The sequence below is a fragment of the Neodiprion pinetum genome, chromosome 1 (assembly GCF_021155775.2).
Source record: "Neodiprion pinetum isolate iyNeoPine1 chromosome 1, iyNeoPine1.2, whole genome shotgun sequence".
In the NCBI taxonomy this organism is placed as follows: domain Eukaryota; kingdom Metazoa; phylum Arthropoda; class Insecta; order Hymenoptera; family Diprionidae; genus Neodiprion; species Neodiprion pinetum.
This window is the reverse complement of record NC_060232.1, coordinates 9,459,666-9,486,526: the sequence shown is the minus strand read 5'-3', so window position 1 is coordinate 9,486,526 and position 26,861 is coordinate 9,459,666. Positions and strand designations below refer to the sequence as shown.

Below are 26,861 nucleotides of genomic sequence, written 5' to 3'. Positions count from 1 at the left end.
ATACGGGAATCTTCTAAGCGGATGCCTGCTTAGATATATGTGTGTTGTTTTTTTTTTTTTTAATTTCCCGCGGTTCGACTGACAGAAGGAAACGATCAGGGTAAATGTCTGGGTATAATAACATGGATGTCGAACACAGTGAGTTGAAAATGAAATGAAAGAAATTATAAATTCATGATTGCGGAATCATCTGATAAAAGTTATTTTGTAATTCTGACGACATATGCATTTTTATTTATTAAACAAATATCATTCATATGTACAATCATTCATGAAACATACAATTATGTATAATTATTATGTATTTTAAACCATCTGCGAATCTGATACGGTACTTGATTTTCTTTTTTTTTTTACATAATAGACGAGATGAGATCATTATCTCGTTAAGTTCATTCTTTCCGAGACTACAACTACTTGTATTTTTTTTTTTTGCTTTTTGCAATCATTTCTCTTTTTTCAATTTTTTATTATTCATTTTTCAATCAGCTTTTCCATTTTTTTTTTTTTTTTTTTTTTTTCGTATCGAAACAATGTTTCGTCGAGGTTTTTTTTTATTTTTTTAAATTTTCTTTTTTCAATTTTTATTGTGGTTTTTTGCTTTTTCTTTTAATTTTTTAAATTTTTCTTTTTTTCATATTTTTATTTTTATTTTTCTTTTTTTTTTTTTGTTTTAGTATTTTTAAATTTTTCTCCGTCGACTGATGTCTTCGAAACAACGAACTGAAAAACGTCGACAACGGGGATTAATTCACTGACATAAGCTACCTTGGTGCCCTTTTATCGAGACCGACATCACGTGCAATCCTCAATTCTTGCTTTCTCCCCTTGAAACTCTCCATCTAACTCTCTTCTTTTTTCTCTAACATTATATAATTATGCTTCAGCAATAAAGTTTAATTCGTGTATACATTTCGATTAATGCACCTACGTTAAAAATAACAAACAAAATTAAATACTGAAGAAAGCAGTTGTGTGTATATCTGTATGTGTGCGGTGCATAACTTGGGTATGCATGTGAAGAAAAAAAGGTGATGCAGAAAAAGAACGGAAAGAAACGAATTAAAAAAAAAAAAAAATCATTAATGCAAGGACTTGAATGTGAGTTCGCGACGGAATTGAGAGGTTCCTGCAGTGTGAAAGAAGAAATAAAGGTTGAAGTGTGTGTGACAATACATACAGCGAGTGGCGCGTGGTTTTTTTTTTTTCATTTTTATTTTTATTTTTTATTTTTTTTTTATTGTAATTTTCTTATGTAAATTTTTTTTTAATTTTTTTTTTTTATTTTGTTCATTTGTATTCATTTTTTTCATTTTTCAAGTTTTTGTTTCTGATCTACATATGTATATTAGGATAAAACGTTTTAAAAGTAAAGTTAAAAAAAAAAATATTGTTCAAATTTTATTTCCCATTTTAAAAAACAGTCCCCTAGGAGACGAAGAGATTTTCCTATATTATATCATTTTTATACATATTTACAGAATATTGAAAGTATATAGGGTCAGATAGTAGGTATCGTTGATAACAGTAAGTTATACCTAGTTATTGATTTTCTCTAAAAAAAAAAGAAGAAAAAAGAAAAGAAAAGAAAAAAAAGTTTTTGTCCAGTTGCCGGTTTTTCCTAATTTAGATTTTCTCATTTCCTTCTTTGTTTTTCTGTTGTACATAGAAAAAGTATAAATTTTGTATTTTTGAAATATAATTTATACATATATACAGGAAATTAAAAATCATTCCAAATCCAATCGATCGTCTGTTTCCTGAACTCAACAATTTGTTGAGTATTGGCATTGAAGGCTGAATTATTGCAAATGGAGAATAGAAAAGAAAAGGTAAGGAAAAAAAAAAATTAGTAAAAAAAAATTCGAATCGCATGTTTGCTATCACGTTACAATACGTTAACGTCGACAGTGACTCGGGATGAAGAAGAGGGATAAACGAAAAAAAAAAAAAAAAACAAAAATCAAACCAAAATGTCAAACGCTCAAAAACTTGCACAATCGACGTTCAATTGACAAGTGCAACTACGGTTTATAATATAGATTTTTATTTTATTGTTATTCACTTCATTATATTTTATTTGTCATCTATTTTTGTATTAGGTCTAACGACGAATTTTTCTTAGTCGTTGGTTGCGTATTATTTGAGTTACAATAAATCACTGGATATGGTACCGGTATAGGTACATACTCTACTTGATAACGAGGCTGCGGACTCCTCGGTATAAATTCTTTAGCTAAAGGATTCAAAGGTGCCGATTGCGGTGTTTGCGGTAAATTGTCAACGTATCTTCTAAGAGTGCCATAATCTATACCGTACAATGTTGCCACGGTAAAAAACTTTTCCCAAACTCTTTGGCAAGATCCTATGGTCAGCAGTGCCACAGGATCTCCTATTATGGCTACGAGACACTTCGCCCGAGTGATAGAAGTGTTCAAGAGTCTTGGGTTACTCAAGAAACCGAAATCTCTAATATTCACATCGGTTGAATACTGACAACTATTACGCGTCCTAACGGTGCTTATGAATACAGCTCGAAACTGTTTTCCCTGTACATTCATAACTCGCTCCACTGAAATATCAAATAGCTTACGTTTACGCAACTCCATACGGATCCTTGATACCTGCTCTGCGTAATGCGCTACAACCCCTATTGCCCCTTCTCCGTAAGGTCCCCACTGCTCCGTTGGCCAGCAACTCTTCAATTCCGCTATTCGATCCGTCACCTCAAACGCCTCCGCGTCGTTGTAAAATCCAGTCGAATGCATTCCCTGGGACAGAAATAGATATTACGGGTTTATAATTGAAGTAGAAACATTGCGTCGTATTCGTGTCATCGCCCATTTGCGCATATTTAAAACCAGCTCATTCTCCGTTCACTATGTCACTTCGTTTTACCGTATAGGGCTGAAAAATAACACTTTTTCGACGTACCTGAACATCTTGGCCTTGAACACTGAAGAATGTTAGAGGGTTGAAAATGGGGTGTGCTAAGTGTTTCCCGCATCCAACGACCTGGCCAGCATAGAAAAGCTCAGAAGTTAGTCCGATGATCGTCGAGTGAGCCCTGTAGTTTTGACAGAGTAAAATTTTGCAAGGGAAGATCGGCGGATAGAGATTGCAAATCCTTTCCAGCAGACTCAGTCCCAGTCCTCGCTCGTTGGCAAGATCGCTGTACAACTCGGGCGCCAATTGCATTTGATCTCCAGCCAATATCAAACGAGTTGTACTTCGAGCCAGTGTCAGGGCAGTCAGTGCCTCGCATTCCATTGCTTGCGCAGCCTCGTCCACTATTATGTGCGTCAGGCCGCAGTCCAGACTTGCCAGACAGCTAGAGGTTGCAAGCGTGGCGATAATCAAACCGCATCTGAGAACATCGTCCTTCGTGGGCTCTCGAAACCGGCCATTTTCATCCATCAGACAATATTCCTGCACTACTGGGTGTACCTGTACCAGTCAATCGTTTCCCCCTTAGATAAAGAATAAAACGACTCGAGATTTTCAAAAGAGGTTTGATTATTAGAATGCGTTTCAAAGTCAGGAGAGTAGAAGCGAATGTCCATCTCGATCGTGAATAGAAAATTCCGAAACATCTTGAGTGGCGGAAGAAGATATTTGATATTGAAATTAGCAAACGATAGAAAGTAAGATTGCGGATTGCATACCGTGTTTCTAAATCGTCCTTTGTAGTAGATTCGAAGAGGTTTCATCCTGATGTCCATTGTCTCCTTGTACCAAGCGTCAAAGAAGTCCTTAACATATAAATCCGCGGCACTGTTGCTGTGCGTGCAAAGCAATACCTTGTGTTCAGGGCCCTTGTTCAAAATCATGCGTATTCCTTGGGCCAGTGTATAAGTTTTACCAGTTCCAAAGGGTCCGACAAGCAGAATCGGCGGTAGGATGATGTTAATGGGGGCAATCATAGCCATGACGGCTTGCTTCTGCTTGACGTTTAATTTCTGGTCAAACTGAGCGCTCCAGTACTCTTTTGAGTCCCAGGGTATGACGGTGTCCTCCGATACGGTCGGAAAAATCAGACTGGTATCGATAACACGATCTATGGATCTGTGCCACTCGCAATAGGGCAATCGATTTAGCTGGAACTGTACTTGAACCGTAACATCCGTGTCTGGCTGAAGATGAAGCGTTTCTATGCAATGCTTTGACAGTCTCAAGTAAATTATTCGATTGCATTTGTCTTCGATGTGCGCTTCGAAGACTGTCTGCGGCTGGTTGTCACTTCTCTCCCAATCAACTGGCTTGAATAACACTCTATTGCAACCCCTAAGCACCAATCGGCCGCTTTTCGAATCCTCGGATATCTCTCGGCCAAGCGGCAGCTATGGAAACAACGTATGAATATTGAAACATCTTCCACAGAGTTCCAAGTTACAATTTCAAACCATTTATATATCGGGCAAGTTTAACAGTTGCGTTAGCCAATGAGCAATCTTTGAATTTTTCTGATACTATTGTGTCTCTCCAAACTCAAGATTTAATATGAATTTCTCCAATCCTTGGATCAAGAATCAAAGTTTGAGGTATGTGGGTATACTGGAAAATCGTTTTCAAAAAACATGTCACGTTCTTCTTCCTTAAAGCAATAGATTGAAGATATAAAGTTGCAGTTCGTAATATTAACATTTCGCACTATCAAATAGCTAATAATATTTCACTCGCTTCTTACAAATTGATCGGTAAAATCCAGTATTGGTTTATAGCGACTCAAGTTTCGATCAAGCTTGATCGATTAATCGATTGGACCTTCAGGTACATATAGACCAAGTAAAATTTACTTTGTTCGAGTCATAATCTACCGTTTACTTAATTTCTTATAATTTGGAAATATTACGGAGTAGCATATTAAAAATAATTTCTTGTTATTTCAACATTCCAAAGTCACCTCCTCATAGTTAATGTTTCACTTTACTTCTAACAGCTTATTTTCTATTAACGCTTCTCTATAACACTGTATCATACATCAACAATGTGTCAAAAAAAAAAAAAATAATACTCAAGAAATAACAAGAAAACTTGTACTATCGATAGTAATAACTATTTTTTCTTGTTATCAATATCTGTGATTTTGTTTATTCGATATCAGTGCGACTCGCACATCAATTTGATCATCACAAATATAAGTTTTTATATAAAATTTTCTATCATTTTACGTGATTTCTAAGAACATAATTTACAACAACTATTAGATTGTGTCAGATACACTAATCCCAAGATGTCTCTTTAATGAAAACTTCTTTATTTATTTGAGCATTTTTAACTTCTTGTTAAAACTTTTTTAATGTATTGATAATCAATATGCTCAGAATGAAAAAACTGAAAGTAATGTGCAATTAATTAAATGCACATGAATGAACTGATGACGACGACGAATGAACTGATTGTGAAATTGTACACATTTCGACTTTCAACATCATTCTCCTCAACGCTGGAGTGATTCATTTTCTGAGTAAGTTAGAAAAGGAATTTCGAACTTTGTTTTTTCTTCAACATCTCAGCTGCAGTTAGTATGCTGTGAATCCTTAGAAAAAAGTAATATTGAAGTAAGTAACATTGATGTTACAATGCATCGAAACAAGAACAATTGATTTACAATTGTTTAACGATTTTCGAATAGTTTACTTTCAATAATATAAGTTAATTTTGCTTTAATTATGCATTACTGAATTGCAGTTAATCCTGCAAAGTAACAGATTTTGTGTTAAAAATGCGTCGTTACATTAACATTACAAACTTCAACCTTGTGAAAAAGAATGTACCTGAAGTTCGAATGGAAACATTTAAGTGAAAATTGACATTCTCATTTCTGAGTTTTAATATAAATATTCTCTCGATTTCAGGGAATGAGTGAACCCCAATTAGCATTTTGTGTCCGTGAAATGGTGTAATTATGGCTAAATATTGTATTAATACACAATTTCGTTTATCACTGTGAGACTTTTTAAATAAGATAGATCAAAATTCCAAACACATGAAAAAGAAACATATTTACACATGCAATATAATAATCAATTATTTGTTCTTGAAACTGATTTCCAATGCTGTTTTCTGGCCTATCAGCGATAAAAATAATACCTGCAATTTGACAAACAAATAACAAGTACGTGCGTTCCATCTCTTGGTAATATTTGAAACTCATGTCGAATACCTGAGCAAAGAGTTCACCGGATGGAGCGTATTTAGCAGTAGTGGCGCAGTCGGCATCAGGGGCGACGATGTAATACTGGCAGAGTCTTAGCTGGGTGACGATGTTGTACCTAGCAACTTGTTCGTGTCTGGCCAGTTCCTCAATGGAGACAAGCTCGTGCATGCGTCCACGATAGTTTGTGGGGGTGAGAGATTCTTCGGTAAGTGTGTCGTGGGTGAGATAGAAGTTGGTTTCGTCAGGGAAGGGATAGGCCTTGGTCAGGTTTACCTCCTTTATGTCTTTGGCTGGGACAAAGGGGGATTCGAAGGCGATAATCTGGGAGTTGCTTTTAGTCCACTTGCGCATGTTCTGGCTAAGAATTATCCGCCTGGCTTCCTCGATGCGCGGCACGTCTGCGATCGGTATGCAATCTACTGAAATCTGCTTAGCAAGAACCGGATAGCCACCGAATCCGAATATAACCGTCTGTCTGTACGTGCCGTAGCGGTCTGTCTTGAATCCTATGGTTATCTTGTAGCGGTTGGTGCTCGAGTAGTTGAGATCCAGGCCTGGCAGCGCAGCTGAGGCCTTAAACCACTCCTGCCCGTTGCATAAACCGCTGTTACCACTGGCGCTCTTCACAGATAAAATGGTAAAGTGCTCCCGGTGGTTGTCGAGCATCAGCGAAACGTTCTCCAGGGACTTGCCTATCGTCAGCACCTCAAACGTCCAGACATGCTGGGTGCACTTGGAGCAAAATCTCAGGTTCAGATTACCGTCGACGAAAACGACGACGTTGTCGACCGCGTCGGACATCACCGATTCCGGATTGTCCGAGGTGAACCATCGCGTCTCGACGAGTTTCGAAAAGTTTGGCAATATATTCTGGACGAACATAACCTCGTCGCACTTGCTCGGTGAACAAATCATCGCGTGTATTTCAGCCGTTTTCGTCTAAATAGCTAGCCTACATCAATAATCTAGGAGATTATTTATTACTCAAGTTCAACCCGTCCGCGATATCGGCTTTTTATTTCATCCTTTCAACTGATATATTGCCGTAATGTACCGTTTTATTTATACGTAAACAATAATACATGTTATCCGGCTGACAATTACGCGGCGACTGACCTTTTCTAGAGTGGAAACCTCCACGCAAAAGCCCGTGCGCATCACTCACCGCGACATCTGCCGCATCTCTCTTATACTCGATCGATTCGACCGGGGTGGAGTCGACGGACAGAAGCTCTGATCGTCTCGGCCGACGGCGTACCTACAGCGGCTATTGTCGTTGCCTCGCGCCGTGCCAAATCGCAATCCCACGCACTTTTCTCGAGACAGGGGGCTTGTTACGGCTTTTCACTTTTCACATTTCTGATTGACTGAACTTTGCAAACCAATCGGAATGCTTGAATGGTGGGAAATGGGAAAAACCTGTAAGACCTGGGAACCCTGAAAAACTGTAATAATCCCCCGGATTTCGGTTTGCGCTCCGTTAAACACTGGCACCACGTCGTCGTTGCTCATTTTGACCATTCTGCTCGTTTGTTCGTCATTTCTGAAAAATTTTTTGAACAATTCTTACTTTTTTTCGTTACATGCTAATTTCTCTATGTCTTGAGTTTAAATAAAATATGCAGCCTGAAAAAAACCCTCCCAAGACTGTTATTTCAGGATTATGTCAGTTCTTGGGTGTTTCGTGCATAAGGATTTGATGAATTAAGATAAGAGAGTTTTCACAGCGTCGCGTATCGTTTCAACACAGCTTTAATAGCGCGCGGAAGTTACAATAATCTTCTCAATCAATTAGAAGCTTACATTAGATGCAGCATGGTCTGATTAGTCAACTCGCCAAAAGCACTATTTGATGGCGTCTCACGCTTGGTGATTTTGGTAAGTTGACCAATCAGAATATGCTGCACTAAGTTGTTTGCTACATATGAAAATCCAGCGTTACCCTAAATAAGAATGACTATTACTAACGCCAATTTTTTAAAGTTGTTCAAACTTGCGTTTTCAAATATGCCACTAACTTATTCTAGCCTTTGGCCTATCACAGTTACGTTCCACTTCCATATCAAGTATTGATTCAAGTGAAACTTTTGATGTGTTTCTGAAATTGATTAAACTAAATATTATTTCATTTGAAGTTTATGCATTGTCCCGCCAAATCCCATGTTCTTTGACAGAAACAATTAGGTACTTCAAATAAAATATATATGAATCCAGACAACAAAAAGTTTACGTCGATTGAATGCTACACTTTGTATTATGTATACTAGTACTATAAACAGCCACTAGGTAATAAACTTTCTTGCTACTAAAGTAGCTTCAGTGATAGTTAACAAAGTGTAATACCAAGTTTTCGATCATCGGAATTGTTAATGACGACAATATTAAACAAAAGCTGTTGTCACAAGTTCAATTTATACTTCTGTATATACAACAATAAGTTTTCGGGTCTTACCCAATAAATAACTGGTAAACTTATACGATTTTAAGTCAACATAATTATAAATGATTATCATACGAAGAATACGATCTGTGCGCTGTATCTTAGGATTAGTTCTTCTGGTTAGTACCAGTGGCTGAGAATCACTCGTAAAGTCGTATTGACAATTCCGAGTGCCATGTTTTACACTGTACTTGAATCTAAAAGGTTAAATCAAGCAACACCAATCTTTCTGCAATTGTGATCTAAAAAAATGTGTGTGCTCAGTGTGTCGTATTTTCGAAACCCCCGAGGATCAACTGGGTACAGTTGCATTAATGATTGACGATCCTATCAGCACCTGGGTATATTTCGGTCTCAGTAGGTCGGCATTTAATTACCCATGCCAATTAAATTGCAATAGATAATACGACAGCTGATGTGTTGTATACCAGCTTTTAAGGATCACTGCGAAAGTCGTATGCATTAAATCAATAAGTCAATATTTGACCAGGAATATTGCAGTGTAAGATTAACCTGGAGTCTCCTGAGCGACCTGAGCCCAGATATAAATCAAGGTACCAATTATATGGTTCAAGTATCATTATAAGAATTTGTGTTAAATATTTTTGTTGCGGTTTTGAAATGTTGTAAAATCAAATAGACTGAAAGATTTGGCTTCCTTTCGCTTCCCAATAAATTACTGTTATAATTTTAATGTATATTTCTTTTGTCGTTTTGTGTTTGGTTTTAGTGTTCCCAATCCTCTGCCCTACGCTTTCCTCTCCAAATGCCAAGAAAGCTAAGCTGTCGTCTGTTTTGCGTTTTCAATGTGGTATTATCGTATTTCTGTTTGTTCCATTCCTTTTGTTCATTTAAACTGTGGCAGTCTTCCACTTGGCGCCTTGATATCACGTATGTGCTGATATTTGCTGGCGTTTGCGTTTGGGTCTCGGGATCCTCGAGAGACTCGGGTCGACGTAACAATAATTATGAATTTTGCTAATGCAGCATTTTGAACTAACATTTCTAGCTATAAACCTGTAGCTTTGGATTCCTGAAATCTGTCTTTGGTATAATTACCTTGAGTGAATAAGTACGTAGAAAACGCTTCTGTGCTTGAAACAAACGATATTTTCCTTATTTCGAGGTCATGTAATAGTAACATAACGTAACATAAGTGAAGTAAAAAAAAAAATAAGGAATAACAGACTGGCTTTAGTGGCCTGCATGGAGTTAACACTTCTTGCTTCTCGTTCTATGCAATTAAGTAGGATTAACTAGTGCGAATGCTATTCGAGCGAAATCTTTTTAACAAGCTTTTAACTTCGTCCAATACCAATTGCAATTTCTTACACTCAAGGGCGTTAATATTATCCCTAACGACTTCCGACACGAATGGAACGCTGTATTAGATGATTAAAAGTTGGATTCACTTTATCGTCTTTTCCAAACATTTGCCGTGTTAGCGACACGAATGAATGCAATTAGCTGAGACGGAGTTCACTGCGTACTGGTACATTTTTTTCAAATCTTCCACCATTTACCGAAATTGAATTTGTTCGTTATATGAAGGAAAAACCCTATTTTAACTATTTATCTCGTAAACCAATGAATTTTTCAAAATTCATAGACCCATAACAATAACACTAAGAACCAGAAAAATTACAATGGTGACAACGATAACAGTGGCAACGACAACTCAATGATAATATCAATAACAATAATAAAGTCGGAAACATCAGAATGAACTCACGAAGACAAGAAACGACAAAAAAAAAATTACCAACATTTGAGCCACTGTAGATAAACGGAAGCTTTCAGCCAAAAAGACCAGCATCGATTTGCGATTTCACGGACGATATAATAATGCCCATTAATTCAACGAGGGTCTTTCAGTTATAGGGGTGTAAGCGACGCGTCGCGTCGCCCCGAGTTCCATTACTATTTCGGTAGAATTGAACGTTTTGTGAAATCAAACGAATGGACGGTCAGAAAATGGCTTCCTGGACGTATATAGAGGCACGTGCAGTGCACACATAAAGCGCGTTCACCTGCTGAGAAAGTTCGATTTTCGAAGCTTATGAAGCGCGCGTAAAGGTTCCCATTTCCGCACAGTGTGGTAAAACAACGTTAGCGCGTGCGCACTTCCGAATAACTGAATTTTACGCACTGCGTAATTGAGTGTAAGTTTCCTAACCCAAATTTTAAATACTTCCTTTGCTTCTTATAAATAAAACTCTTACAGGTGTTACAAAAATGAGCGTGTGTCTCACACGTGCAAATGGCCGATAATATCCGACTGTAGTTTTACACTAATCGAAAAGTGGGCGATGGAAAATACAGTACTTTGCTGCGGATTGAAATGATACATTACATAACGGTGAGAAAGAAAAACTGCAGTGATAACGACAACAATTTACGCTTGCTGGAGGAAACTCCATTGGTCGTATAGAATAAAGTAAAAATTTTAGGCTAAATTTGTTCGGTAGTTTCAACTAATTCTATGTCATTGTATGCGAAAATCAAATTTTCCAATTATGTGAGAAATCCGAAATGCGTGAAAATGTTTGAACGAAATTACATAACCGTAAACTATTCTTGGCAAAATTCTATATCGGGCCCCCCTATCGCGTGAACATAATTGCTTTCACTTTAAATCATTAATAATTGATTCGAAGTAGAATAGAAGAAAAAGGGGTATGAGTTACTGGTGCGATAATTTACGTTTAATCGACTAAATTATCACGCAAAATGCATGGTCTACCACAAATATGATTACTTTGAGTATGAATAAACTCACAACCAATTCAAATATTTATTTTTGATTAAAATGTATTTTTTACTTCATGCACAATTAGTTATAAAAAATTTCAGGTTACAACAAAATTGACAATTAAACTTACAATTAGTTCATTGTCGCATTTCTTCTTCTCTGTAATGTTACAATTCAGTTGACGGGATGGATGGTCAAGCGTGTACAATTCGAAAATTAAGCTTTTCGGACACCCTGAAAAACCCTTTTGAAATTTTTGAAAGTTCAAAACTTACGACAAAATTACGTGTACTTGCGACAAGTAGAGACCCACCGAAAACCGAATTTTTAAGATATTATTATTGGCGTTATCGTTGTTGTTATCAGTAGACGTTTAATTTTTACATATTCCATTTTAGTGGTTAGTAGAACCGATTAATTGATTTCAGATTAGTTCTTTGTCGTGCCCTACATAGGTCCGCCAGAAATTGAACAGTTGCACGATTTGCGAACGGTTTGATAGCCAGGTTCGGGCTGCTTTTAGTCGCAAAGCGAAGAGCCCTTTCCCTGAATTCCGAGCTTCCGTTTCACTCTATTTCCGCCTTTCACCATACCATCCCGCGATCCTAATGGTTCGGCTAATGTAAGTGGCGAATGCGACAGGATCCCACACCCCACCAACTAGTTCTCGACTTTCACGTTCCTGCAGAGTTACCCTCATCTCGGATGCAAATTCCGGACCTTTCATACGCGTGACCCTTCGATGCTAATTTTACCAAGTATCCTTCTAGCTCAAAGGACTCGAAGTCGGCGGGACCTGACCCATTCGGTTTCAGTACCGTTCGCCGGCTAACGGGCATCACCAACTCTTCCAAAGAAACCTGATTTTCGTACCAAATTTTCCGGGGAATCGAACTTTCATTTTACTAACTAGTTTCTTTTTTTTTCTTCTCTTTTTTTTTTTTTGTTTTTGCCTTTACCACTGTCCTGAGCTTCCGTCTTTCACAACAAAAGAGTAACCGACACTATTAGAGATGATTGGAAACATGGTAAGAATCCTCATAAAACAATTTCCACGTAAAAAGTTTCATGTGTTTTAAAATCCGAGTAAAAAAAAGTACTCTTAAGTTTGCAAAATTTTAACAGACGAAACTCTGTGGTAAGGTTGTAAATAATAAACGGTGGACACTTAAATTTCTGGGAGCAGGAATTTGTTGATGATTGGAAAATCGGACAAATAGTGCAGAGCACATTTTATTTTTTCTTCTGTTGAGGATTAACGTGTGAAATACAGAGATGAAGAAAAAGCGATACTCGATAGGTGGGCTAAAAAGTTTAGCGTTTTTGAAATAGGCACGATTTGATGATCGCGTTTCTAGTTCTAAATAATTCAGTTTAGTTTGTTGGATGTTCGAGTGGGAGAGAGAAACAGATACGAGTTGAATTGAAAGAGAAAGGTCGTGTCCCAAATTTTACAAGAAACGGTGCAAAATTCTGAGAATTGCAAATTTTTTCTAGAGGTCGAGCTACCACCATTTCGTAATCAGAAGATGACAGATATTCAACAAAACTGTGTGGGATCTTCGTCGAATATTTGTTTTCTTTCCTAAATTTTTATCGAATCGATTCGGTTGTTTACTCGGAATTGAAGATACACGTAACCGGAAATAATAGAAGTTTCAAAAGTTTCGTTACACTTCTTAACCGTATACATCGTGTCTCACTATAATTTCTTCCAAGTCGGTCAACCTATTTCTCTGTAATTTACGATGCATGACATAATTATTGAAAAGTTGAAGAATTAATCATCCAGTAACCGGAAGCGGTAAAAGCTTGTGAAGTTTCATCCAAATCTATGAAACCATCTTCCCGGAATTCAGGATACAACATTTTCTGCGGTGCGCAAACACACACATGACGATAAATGTAGTAGCAGATAAATGTTTTTTTTTTTTTTTTTTTTGCCTGCTGACGTTTTTCGCGATCACAAATTCAATAGGCACTACGTGTTACGACCGTGCCTAAGAATAAAAATGACGGAATCAAAATTCCGGGCAGATTCGCGAGTAAAATTGGCGAGTGGGGAAGTACCTGATAAAATGTGAAATGCAGCAAAAAAGTAATTGAACAGACTGTTTCTGTGAAAGTATTTTCCTCGTGCTCGCACAGCTATGCACATACCTATAATACGCGCGAATTAACCGCGGGAATCTCATTGCTGTAAAAAATGTCGGAATCGTATTTAACCGGCGGCGAAAGTTAGTTACCTAACTTTTAACCCATTGCTATACCAGGAGGTGGCAGAAATATATCGCGGTCTACATGGTATAGGTAGAAAGTGAAGATGGGCTAAAACTGTGAAAGCTGCGAAACAGTCAAGCTTATAATTATCTTTTCGCTGTAAGCTCTTGCAAATATATTACACTTTTGACGAAGAGCAAGGAGTTCAAATTTTTTTTTTTTTTTTTTTCCGAACGTGATTATTATTGAATTCCATAAAATCAAAAATTTATGTCACGATCGTTTAAGAACCGATAAAAATCGATTACTCATCTTTACAGGATAACGATTATCTTAAACCATTTCCGAAGGATCTACGTTTCTTTTTATTTTATTTTTTTCAAGTCTTGAGACTGACTGTTTTTACAATAACAGTGGTTCATGTAGCAACCCAGCAATGCATCTATTTTTGACATGCATTTATCTTCAAGGGTTCATTTCCTTATTTAAATGTACGGGGGTGAGAGGCTACTTTCGTTACATCAGATACATAAAGTTCGTTAGAATGTCGCTCTCAAGCCAGCTATCAGACGATCATCAAGTCACTTTCACGAACTAGGGCTGTACTGTCTTCTTATAGAACCCCGTATAGCTGGTTAAACCCCCATCGGCTCTCAACGGGATGTGCACACGCATCATCAGTAAAGAATGACTCTGGCCCCTTGGTTTTTTGCATCGTTCTAGTACGGACATGCATCGGACACTATCACTAGGTATATAAGCTCGTTAGAAGTCCTCCAGAAGTTGGTGTAAGAACAGCTTCGAGGTTTCACGCTTATGTTTGGGGCCTCAAGGATAGGGACGTTTTAATTGCGTTGAATTGCCTGCCAGGAATGATTTCAATGAGAAGATATCGTGAAGATCCATGGCGATTCCCACCAAGTTTGATGCTGAGAAACGGAAAGAGATGAAAGGAGGCATAACAAATGAAGAAGATATAGGAAATTGAAATTTACCGTAATCATACATCATACATCATCATATCATACATCATACATCACACGTAGTATTAAAGTTCGAAACCAAACCTTAGATGTTCGGATGTTCGGATGTTCAGAAAATGACGTCACAATTCTTTTTTCTCCTGACGTCATCGATCTATATAGACGAAAATCAGCTAGCCAAATCTGCCGAATTCCTCAGTCTGGAAACAACCGCGCGGCAGAGCGGACGTATGAGAATCGCGCTACGCAAATTTCGAGTACCGGATTCTCTACCTCCTGGATCCTGCGCTCCGGGTCCGTTTCCTGCTGCAACTCGACTTCTAGGACAAGCGCTCCGTGGTTTTGGATGTCCAGGTCCTTGAACTAGTGGCATTAGAGTTTCAGGACTAATTTTCAAGTTCACAAGTTTGATTATTGAAAACGTCAAGTTTTGTACCATCAAACCAATATGCACGCTTCAGATGACATTTCGATTCGGAAAAAAAAACCGAACGACCAGGATCAAGAAATTGTAATTGGTGAGTGGTTGGCATAGTATAAATAGGAATACATGACAATAACGTCGTTCAATTAGAGCCAAAATTGTTGTGCGTCGTGTTTTAAATCTGTTAGCACTTAGCCGATTGTTCTGTGGTATTTTTTGACGAAACTTATTGTCATAAAATAACAGTACGTTATACTTACATGCACGTGTATACGTCATTTGTAACATTGTATAGGAAAAATCTTACGGACAGATTCGGTTCGCGTCACATGCACAAAGACAGTGTTCGTTCTGTATACTGCGAAGCAAATACCAGAATTTTTTGGCGAGTCCATCGTGCCCCAGTCTCACCTACAACTATGTCATATGGTAAAACACTGACAACGAGTAAGCGATCGCATGAGCACAGAAACCAGTTACACTAGGCATCCGATCCCAAGCGAGCTTTAGCGAGCGAGGGTTTTAAAGCTAGTTATAATTAAAATAACAACAAGATCGTGAGCTCGTGACCTCTCGGTGCCACGAGCGAGACATCATCTCGGCAAGGAGGTCTCGTTTGGCAATTGAAGCAAAGGTCCATGATGAGGCACCAATGTACATACATGTATACGTGTACGTACGAGATGTACGATTTACGATAGGCTACGAAAACTCGAGGGTAGAAATAGAAGTGACACTAAAATAGGGTTCACGACAACATTGGACTAGTTGGTAGAATTGCCGAGATACAGGCCGCAAAAGGAGAGATTTATTCGACAGATAAGGTCAATCGGCACAACTGCCGACGCCTGGCGCCGCCGCCAAGCGTCCCCGTACCTATAATGCGCATAATATACGTTGATAACATTTTCAGGGTAGACAATGGGAGAATCAAGTATTTATCATTCACAGCAAAGTTTCGTTTACTGCGTGTTGTGCACGGAAATTAAAGTCTGGGGAATATCAAGTTGTGCCGTTACAGGTACGAAAAAATTTATCGCTCTGGTCAACGGTCAAAAGTCAAGTTTGAAAAATAGGGAAACACTAGATACGGCCAAGTAATGTGATTTGTTATACAGAAATTAAGTAACAATTTTCGACTTATTTGAGGAATTTGACTTTCTTGTCTGTTCTTAAGTGGATGCTATAGTCAGTTTTTATCGTCTAAGTGAAATTGTTACCCATTACGAGTATTATTACTAGTATTAGTCCAGAGAGTATCATATTATCGGAGATTGAAAATATATTACAGAAAGAATGATAAAAAATACAAAAAAAGCCACCTTCCACTCTGGGTCTTGGGTAAAAATATTTCATTTCGAGAACGGAATGTTTTATGCCTTGTTTGAAAAAAATCGATTTGGGTGTTTTTAAGATGGTTTTAAAAATTCATAGGCTAAGGACGAGTGATTGAAAAAATTTGAGAATTTTTGGAGGGCGTTCACGGGTCGTACTAACATGGGAAACATCCGTTATAAAATTGAAAAATGTCAGGGTCAAATGTTTACTAAGTTCACGCGAAAAGCCCTATAGATATATGTAGATATGCATATAGATTTAAATAGCTATTGCTGAAACAGACTCGAGAGTTTTTTTCCTTTCGAACGATGACTACGGACGAATTTTTATGCTTCGAAAATACTTTTATAATCATTCTTAGGCCGGGAAATTTTCCCGGCGGGATTTGAATTTTCATCTGAAAAAATAATAAAAACCTGCAAGAACTCATTACTCAACCTAAGCAGCTCTTCGCCGCAAAAAAGCTCTTTCGTTCTTTTACCTCTTACGGCATAACGACTGTATTATCTCGTGAATACGGTACAGGGAAGGAAACCATTATGCTTTATCGGTCATACCACTCCTATTAATGATAGGCATCCTATTTTTTACGAAGAATCACCGCATGCTGCCCTTTCGGGATCCCGATAACTTTGAGAACTGCCGAGCATTCTAAACTTAATTCATATCAGCGTTCATAATAGGTCACAAATTCCGTCACAAGCTCTGTACAAACATTTAGAATTGTAGGTAACTTTCAATCTGTATTTTCAGCACGCATATTGTATAAGTAGTTTCTGTCAATCTCTATGAAATGTGGTTGATTGTTTGCGCGCAATCTTTTTTTGTTACAATTATTTTACATTGTCTTACACCTCTCTGTCCCCAGGATTCGAAACAGCGTATGAAACTTTTGAAATCGTTATCACTTTAATCTATTTCTTAAAACTATTTCTTTGATACATTAAAGATAAGTTCTACGTTGAATTATGTACATAAAATTTTTGCAAACTTTCATCCCATCCGGAAAGTTTAAGTAGCAAAAGATGATTGTCTTCTTATCTACGGACGATTTTATTTTAAAAAGAACGTCAATTATTAAACGAATAAGCAAATCCTAATGTTCGTAATATAGTCATGCAATTCAGGCTACAACAATGCAAGATAATAATACGAAGACCGCGAGCAGCTTTTGCTGTCACTTAAATTATTTTAAATACCTCCTGGATTCTCTACAGCCCTCGTCCTCCAGTAAACTTCTTCATGTGGGATGTACGGCAAGATAGCTCGAGGGCTGGAAGCAAAAAATCTGGGTAGCTAAAATTACACCTTTAATTAACGCAACCCTTTTGCTCAGTTGTCTCTGCCGCGTAACTATTCGCAATTCCCATTAGTTACTCCAGGCAGCCTGAAAGCTCTTTGTCCCAAGCTTCCGTCACGCTTTTCACACACGGGTAAAAACCAAATCTCCATCAAGTGATTCTTCTCTCGCTCAAAACGCGGTGTTAGATACAGGTGTGTGGGTTGGATGCCTTGAAGGTGTATCGAGGTGAGCAAAGATCGTTGTCGAATAGATTTTCCAGTTATTACAGGCATCAGTTTGAGCCGCGGAGCGATACCTGCCGCATAATTTCTTTCCCCGTCCTAAATTTGCAAAACTCTCGAACCCAACCAGTTTCGGATATAAATAGGGTGTCTGTGCGCGAACGAACCAACGGAAGGCGGTATGGTATTACAATTTCAACACCGTGAAATCACCTCTAATTAAATTTTCTAATCAAATCTGATACAAGAAATCTCAAGCTGCTAGTCTCAAGAATTCAGAATGACGCGTTTCAAATTTATGCGAAAAATTCTTCGAGGCCACCACCCACTTTTATAAGGATATTCAGCATTGAATTTCGTTCATATTTTCTACTATTCATCGATTGTAAGCTGAAGCCAGCCATCAGTTCACATCATTGTTCGAAATAATGTAAATGATGATTTCTAAACATTTCTTGATCATCCAATGCGCCATATGGCGAGAACGGTCCTTGATAATCGTGTATCATTTTTAGATTTGTTTCCCAAGATTACGAGTTCGATAACATTTCTCATCTCACTATTTTGTGAAAAATTAATTTTTACATGACATCGGACCGTGGCTACCTCAGAAATACAAAATGTAGTACCTTCGACTAGATGAAAAAAAAACGTAGCCTACATGAAACGCTAAAAAATTCTGATTTGAAATTACAGGTTCAACTGTGTAACGGTCACCCCGTATAAAATACTCGAGTGAAAAAATGGCCCCACCCGAAAGCATGGGTTGGTATGCAGTGGTAACCAACTGCGATAAGGCAGTGTGCAAAAGCAGTTTGTTTCCTCGGTAACTTATAGCGATTTTCCAGAGTCTAGAAGTGAATCTGGATTGGAAACCGAAACTAAATATTGGCTTTTGCCAGCAGTGCAACCATTTCTATCCGCCAATGCACTGCGCATATACAGACAGAGTTTATCCACACACGTGCAATTTGACGTAAACATACTAAACGTAAAATAAAAAGACAAACTTTTGTACGTGGCAAACTGAAATATTCACCTAGCTGCAAGAGGAGTTCGAGGATTCGGTTCTTGGAAATTACTACGATAATTAGATCTGTAGAAATTTATAGGGATGTTATTCGGTGCCTCGCGATCCGTGTCCTTCTCTGTCTCCTTCGACTCTGTGTTGCTTTCTTTCTCCTAAATAGAGACTCTGGTAACGTCCACGATGGTATTTCACCGGAGACCTTATCGCCCGGTCGGATTTTGGCGCATACACTGTTAAAAATTTCTGGATTGAAAGTTTTATTCGAATACGGAACAGTGAATTCACCGTACGTTCAATGTTTATTCAATTTACAAATACAATGAATTTACTGCGCAATTTACTTCATTCAAATTACTTTTTTGTGTTTTTCTTATAAATTTTGGTAAAATCAAACATTTTTATCGCAAATTTAAGGAAAATACATAGTAATTTACGTCGCCACACCGAATTTGTAAATTTGCAACCTGATTTCGTAATTGGAAAACTCTTTTGTACGATAAATGTGAAGTAAATTCACAATAATTTTTAACGGTGTAGCTGCTGATAAAAATCCGTCCAAACGTTTTCGAGATCCCAAATAATTCTCATTGTTGTTCAAGCTCTTTTTGAGTATTGAAACTACGCTGATGTACATGTTGGCGACGCATGCCAATACATAGACAGATAAACAACAGTCATAACCAGTGCTTTATGACCTAAAATTTGGCAAACGTCCATTGCCACAGGCCATTATTGACCCATCTGATTATTAAGTTAGAATCCAATGTTTATCGCGAACTCAACCTGAGAATGTGTAAAAAATGAAGAAGTGTGCTGAATAGCACTACAGTTTGGACGAGCGTTACTTGAAACCATATGTAATAACAGAGAGGTATGGTAAGGCGAGGGGGTGAACGACCGCTATACATCACCTAGAGATTAGTAAAGGGACGGAATGTATCATAATACTACGATGTGTGTGTGAATGAAGCCAAGTACGCTAATCTCGCGCACACTACGGCGAGTGGTCAACAAGACAATACGGTCTAAAGTTCTCAAAATCCCCGCGAGAGCAAGCGAGAGGAGAATACGGAGAAGAATCCAAAACCAGATCAGTATTAGTCGAAACTAGGAAGAGAAAACACGTGAGTCTTGTTGACAGTAGCTCGTTACGTGTGCGAGAGTGATACAGTGAACAGTGTGAACGTGGGGCTATCAACTCGACGAATCGAGGCTCATAATGATCGATTTGATTATTAAATGACGTTGGATCGTGTTTCTAATGTACCAGTGATCGAGTAATTAGATGCGAGAGCACAAACGAGAAGACCGGTTGGGGATTCTCGCGCTGGCCTTATTCCCGGGGCCTCGTGGTTGAGGTTTTGACCCGGGGTGGTTGACACGTTGGGAAACCAGCGTGGTTATTACAGTCCGCGGATCAAGAACACTTGAAAATAAATAACAAATCACACAAAATTGGTGTAGCCGTGTCGGGAAACCGACGCGGCTTGCTGTTAAAACAGTACAGGTACTGAACTATGATTTCAGGTGAGATGGTACCTGTACACGTCATCCTAGGGCCTACTCCGATTCTGCTCGCGACGAGACCCGTGTTGAACGGATAACCGTTCGAAAGTTACCCAAGTTGACACAAGCGTTGAATAATTACTGATCGAATGAATTTAAAGCCTGTCCAATAAACCCTGAAGTACAGTTTCGTATCTGGTGGCCATGTTATTCGTCGTTAAATCGACCCCGAACCCTCTATGTTGTTTTTGAGTCTATCGAGAAGGGTGACTGTGAGACCTATAGCTAGTACAAAAGGAAGTTTTGGTACTTGTAGTTTCCGGCTGTGAGGTCTGTCACTAACAGTACCTCTTATACCCAATTCACGTTAGCTGCTTATGAATAAAGTATTCGTTTAAACGAAACAAGAACGATAAGGTTTTGAGATATTCGGATTTCCACTGAAAAGTTGAGTAAATTCCAGAAACATGTCAACCTTTTTCCTCCGACATTTATTCACCATCATTTAAAGTGGTAATAAGTTACTACAGATTATTTTGACCGGGTAGTAACATCGCATGTTATTTATTTTCCAAATATCGTTGCAGTCGATACGTTTTTTTTTTTTTTTTTTTTTTTTTTTTTAATTTGGACAAGGTGGGCCTATTATCACAGTTCACACGCGCAGTGACATTGTCCGGGAGTAGATAAATCCGGCCACGGTACGGAAAGATCGTTTAACACACCCTTAAAACTTCATCTCACTCTCTCTTTTCCCAAGAATAATTATTACGTACTACCGCAGCTTCGGGGTAATATTGCTGCGCGGAAAGCTTCCTCGCCACTTTCGTAACGCAATTTCAATTAATTTAGCCGTTAATTGACGACAGAGTTAATTATGAGTCGATGACCCTGCAACTCAGCGAAGCTCTTTGCCTCTTGCGTCGACGTCACGGTGCCATATTTCTTGCCATGCTAGTTCCACGTTCGAACTTTTTGTGTTCGCTGGATGAGCTTATACACGTTTTTTCAAAATAGAAGGAACACTGTCTCTGTACTCACTCGCGATTATTGTGTGATACTTTTACACACCATCGTTGATTTTAAACGATGCATACCCGGGGTCTGCGACGTCTAGTCTGATGTAATTGTGCACAGATATCTTCGACTCGTCGTTGTTATCACCGAGTCACAGTCGACCGAAGGAATTGTCACTTTCTGTGATGGGATTTGTAAAGCATGGTAACGAGACATAAAACACTACCAAGCAGCAATGTGAATGTTCCTATGAATTAACGACATTGGCTGATCTGAATGCTACTACTCGTGGCCCTACAAACGAACGCTATGGTCTCCATGCGGCTTATCGTCATGCCACCATCGATTATGGGGTAAATGCTGTTGGACCAGTAGCCGAAGTCACCTTAGAGCGTCTGCCTTGAACAAGCCCAAATCTGTTTACGCTGAGTCTAAGGTAACTGACATAAAAACTAATAATTTATATTCAGAAAATTAAAATCTCGAAAATACCTTTATAGCAAGGGTGGTCAAACCAGTTGAGTGACATTATTCGAAGTGCAAGTAATTTACAGTCTTACAATTAGCAATTTTTGTGTCTCTTTCATGTCAACATTTTTTAAATCATTTTCGTCAGCTATCCTGGCGCTCTACAGAAAAATAAAAACGAAACATACCCGCGATACCGGGACGAATGTACGGGATGTTTTGCATGAAAGTACATAGGTACACGCAACAATGGCTTACAACCCGCGAGCCAGTTGTTTTATAATATGCACACACATGTGTAAACACATACCGGTCAGTAAGCTTTTTAATTAAATTTCACATCTCGTCCTAAACAAATTTTACCGCGTAAGCATTTCACTGCCCGTTTCAAATTGAACTCCGTACTGCAAAGTAATTTTCTCACCTCGAATGCGAGTTCTGCGAGCGTGTCCACATATTAAATGTCCATTATATCTGAGTATGCAGATACAGTAGTATCATAACATGCAGAAAACCTCAAAATACGTCTGCAAAATTCAAATTTTCCATCATTTCGAATCTCTCGCGGTTATGTTTTTACCCTTAAAAGTATTTTTTCTTTTTTTTTTTTTAACGAGTCCTAAAAATCCAACCTGAAAAAAATAAATTGATTCGAATCGAAATTCGATACAGTTAGTTATTTATATAGGGTTTTATAGTTACACGTACGGCAACCGAATGTTATATCTACTCGTTGCGATCGCAAATGCGAGCTGTTATACGCGCTAACGGTAGGACGAAGGGCAAAATGATAAACGAAAAATGGAATAGAAGTAAAAAAATAAACAGTAAAAGAGGAAACTAAAATCGATAGGAATAGAGGCTTGTGATTAAAACGTCTCGCTTCAGTGACGACAGCCGTAAACAACTCAATTCTGCACGAAATTAATGTGTTCGTCAGCTGATGAGCGGCATGGGGGCGGGAGAAATTTTTCTCTTCATTGCATTTGGCATGAAACTCGATATCCGCTGTAACGTCTCTGGGGGGGCGCAATTTATTTGCTGGCTCTACGCGTAGGGTAGTATTCCTTAATTTGGAAAATATTTCTCGTTTAAACACATGGGGCTTGAAAGCTCGACGTAGCGTGTTCGAGTACGCTAACGTCATGAAAATATCTTAGGATTTGTTCATGCTCGCAGCAGCAGCAGCAGCAGATATTTTTTTTTTTACGAACAAAGACAATCATGACGTAACGATCCCCTGCCAAGGCCGAATCTGCAAATCACAATTCTCCAAGAAGCTTTAGTTACGCGTATTCGCTCCTCCCTTTCACCGAAAACGTATCAAAAGCTCATTGTTCATTATTATACAATATGCATATAGATAAGCGATAGTTGCCTGCTATTCAAAGCATTCGGTATCTGTACAGAAGACTTCTCGGAAACGGTAGGTATAAACAAGTCTGTTAATTATACCTCTGGAGTATGAAATATTGTTGAGCGTTTTGTGGGGAAAAACGGGGAAAGTTGACAGAAACAAGTTTTCAATCTCTTCGCATCGGATTGCAGATTTTAATTGCTCGGAAAAAGTGGTTATAGGTATGAAATTTTTTCAAATGGGGTATTTTCCGTATTTGGTATGCAGCAAATGTATGGGATACATTACAGATCGATGAGTATCGGACGGATACATAATATGTATACATACATACATAGACAGCGAGTAAAGAGGCGTTATGAAAAATCGTTCACGGCCATCATCTCTCGGGTTTTATTACAAGAAAAAAAAAATAAGTAAAAATAGGTATGGACCGTTATTGGATTCTCCAATAAAAGGGAAGGTATCATCGCGATTCATGGCCTTATACTCGTAAATCCTCCTATCCTTGATCCGTGAAAGCTGCAGAATCTGTATATTATATATATTCGGCCTGAGCCAGTCTTCCGAGCACTTCATTTTTCATTTAGCCCGATCATCTCCTCAAAACCCTTAATGTACTCGATGAAAATCCCATGCTGCGTTCCCCCGTATTGTTTGATCGAGTCAAACCCTTGTGTACCTACTACCCTGTTTTATCTCCCCAAATTAACATAAAAATTGCACAACATTCGCGATGAAAACCATGCCGTTAAGTTCCTTAATTCAAGATCGGCGTTTAAAGGTGTATGGGATGTATAGTCAGGTTAAAAATGTGTCGAATTTATTATAGAATTTCACTCATCAAACTGCCGATATTATCAATTTTACTCGCAGTGAAGAGAAAAAAACTACGTACGTAGGCTTCGTGTTTTAGATCAAGGAAACGATCTTAGAAGTTTGAGCGGAATCCATGTCCCAGAGGTCTGATACTCTCCATCAGTCAAAAATTTGTAAACATCATCTAACGCTTTTTTGGGAAACTTAGATTTAGCGTAATATTTTATATTTGACAAAAATTTTTACTCACATGAACAATTTCTGTGGTACGCACATTATTACGGCTGAAAGAATCGTCTGAATAGTCTCGAAACTTTCTACTTAGAATGCATTTATATTTAGATACCTACTTTTCTCAGCGTAAAAGCTGCAATATCTTTGAAATGATCCTTGAGCTTTCTAGTTAGCATATATCTGAAAATTGAGGAGTGCATTTTCCTTCACGCTGCGCCAATCGAATACCGCGTCAAAAACGATGAAAAGCGAAAGCCCGTTACCTCGTTTTATTCGCAGATATAGCTAATTGGGAATCCTGCAATTACAGAAATGTCGAGGATTACGCGCGAGAACATGAGGAGGCGTCGAGGAACATCCAGCAGTACTTGTCGAATCCAATAAACGCTTATCTTCTGGTGAAGCGTTTGACAACCGACTGGAAACGGATCGAAGAACTAATCACCGAAGACGTCGGAAAGGCTTTCGTCAGTAACATAACGAATTCGAGGAACGACCTGAAGTTCCCTACAGACGAGGATCTCAACGGAGCTGCGGTCGCGCTTATGAGGCTTCAGGACACGTATAAATTGGACACTGCCCACGTTGCCAGGGGGGTCCTTAACGGAGTTCAGTACAGCACTGGTCTCAGCGGTGAGTTAAGAATTACCAAAAGTGAACGATTATTTTTTCCCAATTAATCGAGTATAATCGATTATTTTTACTCAATTACTCAATTTCTTTACCGTGTTTCGCAGCCGGGGACTGTTTCGAACTAGGCAGGCAGTCGTACAACAATGCTGACTATTACCACACGGTGTTATGGATGCAGGAAGCCATGGACCGTCTCCAGGAAGAGCACAATAGAACTACGACCACGAAACCCGACATTTTGGAGTATCTCGCATTTTCGACCTACATGCAAGGTAAAACGGGGGGAAATTCGCTCTCTGTCATTTTGCTTTATTTGAAACGATATAGGGAGGGATTCTAGTTGGAAGAACTATAAAGCCTTTGGGATAAAGATAGTTGAACGAATGAAAAGTACAGCGAAAAATATCACTTTTAAATGTTTAAAATAACAAAACGGCATGACGTAAATTACCTAGATAACATCCAACGTTAAGGATAATGGCGATTTTGTAAAGTACAAGTTTTCCCTGACACAAGAAAAAATGAACTGTAATTTTTTTCGGTTCTGACGCGCACAAGTTTCGTCACGTCATCCCCATCTGCATGAAACATCCCACGACTCCGTGCATCATGTGTGTTCTCTAGTTATTTTATTGCGAGGAGCAATCATCGTGACGATAAACTATCTTTCATCCACTAGGAAACGTCGCCCGCGCACTCAGCATGACTAACGAACTTCTTGAACTAGTACCGACCCATCAGCGTGCTCTAGGTAATCGCGCGTACTATCAAGAGGAAATGCAGAAAAAAATTACCCAGCAAAGACGGAAGCGTGGCGAAGACGGCCAGGAAGAAGCGATTCCAGCTGATCAGGTGAATGAAGGAAACATTTTTTACTTGCAACAACAATCAATTTTCAGCTCCTTCTATCCTGTTTCACTTCGGAAAATTACCCACGTTACTGTTAACCGTCAAGTAGCACGTATACATAAGTTCGAAAAACAATGTATCCAAATTTGTAACTTTCATAGTGATTGAAAAGTGAGTTTTTATTATTATCAGATCTACCTAAACGTTTCTGTACTTTTTTCTGTCCTTTTTCATTTTATATGAAGGCATTTTTAGATTACATCGGAAGTTTTTTTAAATTACATGTATGCAAAATTTTCATACTCTACGTGTTGCGTCACAAAACATATCAAATACATCGTTTCAAGTCAATTTCAATTGACGTATGGCTTAAAATTGATGATTTGCAGCGTGAGAGGATTTTGGAAATGCATTATTTCTATTCAGGTTGATAGAGAATGTATTCGTAAACTTTTTGAATGTTATTGCGTAATAGGCTATGAATTTGGTCTGTGAAATTACTTACTAACCATGCCTCGTAGAGTGGGCGAGAAAATTTTTAAGTGATCCAAGCAATTAGTCGGGAGTTGGCGGTATGTTCTTGACATTCAATCAACGAACTCTTGACGAAAAGACTTGAGAAAACGTCCACCTTCTTATTCCGCGAGTTCTTATTACCAGTCTCATTATCAATTGGTACTGGAAAAGGTTTCAGGTTTCTCATTACCGTTTCTCATTATCACAATTTTCTTTCCTAAAATTTTTCTCAGATTTCTCGAAGATAGGCATAATTTTTGTGCAATACCGTGCGGTAACTTCTTATTTCCACGCAGTGGTCATAATTGAATCTAGGCAAAAATTGTCTCAAAAAGTTAAAAATTTCGAAAATCTTTGACATTACGTGTTTTAAATATTAAAGCGAGCTGAATGAAGTAAATCTGATCCTTTGAAGAATTAAAAATTTGGAAAAATCCCATAATTTTCCGATTTGTGACATTCCAAAATTTCTGAGGCTCTACTTCAAACCCATTTTTATAAAAAATGGCGTTGCCTCGTGTTTAAAAATACTTCGATTAACATTACTTCTTAGTCTCAGAAACAACACCGTGCACAAAATGTAGACATTTT

At 38.3% G+C, this 26,861-nt stretch overlaps 2 protein-coding genes across 6 annotated transcripts in view; one reads left to right on the top strand and one right to left on the bottom strand.

Moving 5' to 3' along the window:
- PH4alphaEFB (prolyl 4-hydroxylase subunit alpha-1) overlaps nucleotides 1-26,861 on the top strand; it is a 144,037-nt gene that overhangs the window by 113,492 nt on the left and 3,684 nt on the right. For all 5 annotated transcript variants that reach the window (XM_046609106.2, XM_046609105.2, XM_046609108.2 and 2 more), the window contains 3 exons: nucleotides 24,583-24,905; nucleotides 25,010-25,177; nucleotides 25,585-25,757. In XM_046609106.2, the coding sequence (XP_046465062.1) occupies nucleotides 24,583-24,905; nucleotides 25,010-25,177; nucleotides 25,585-25,757 (664 nt within the window). The remainder of the gene's footprint in view (nucleotides 1-24,582; nucleotides 24,906-25,009; nucleotides 25,178-25,584; nucleotides 25,758-26,861) is intronic.
- Nucleotides 12-7,259, bottom strand: LOC124210775 (Helicase with zinc finger). The gene is made up of 4 exons (XM_046609102.2): nucleotides 6,167-7,259; nucleotides 3,666-4,340; nucleotides 2,935-3,447; nucleotides 12-2,771 (listed from the first exon to the last, which is right to left on the bottom strand). The coding sequence occupies exons 1-4, from the start codon at nucleotides 7,073-7,075 to the stop codon at nucleotides 2,088-2,090; spliced, it is 2,781 nt and encodes a 926-aa protein (XP_046465058.1). The 5' UTR covers nucleotides 7,076-7,259; the 3' UTR covers nucleotides 12-2,087.

What these genes read in the sequence shown, in the direction of transcription:
- LOC124210775 (XM_046609102.2), bottom strand. Translation starts at nt 7,075, where the DNA reads ATGATTTGTTCACCGAGCAAGTGCGACGAGGTTATGTTCGTCCAGAAT. An exon ending in AAGGACGATTTAGAAACACG is followed by an intron (nt 3,448 to 3,665) that starts GTATGCAATCCG and finishes TGACTGGTACAG; the next exon opens with GTACACCCAGTAGTGCAGGA. An exon ending in TTCAAGGCCAAGATGTTCAG is followed by an intron (nt 2,772 to 2,934) that starts GTACGTCGAAAA and finishes TTTCTGTCCCAG; the next exon opens with GGAATGCATTCGACTGGATT.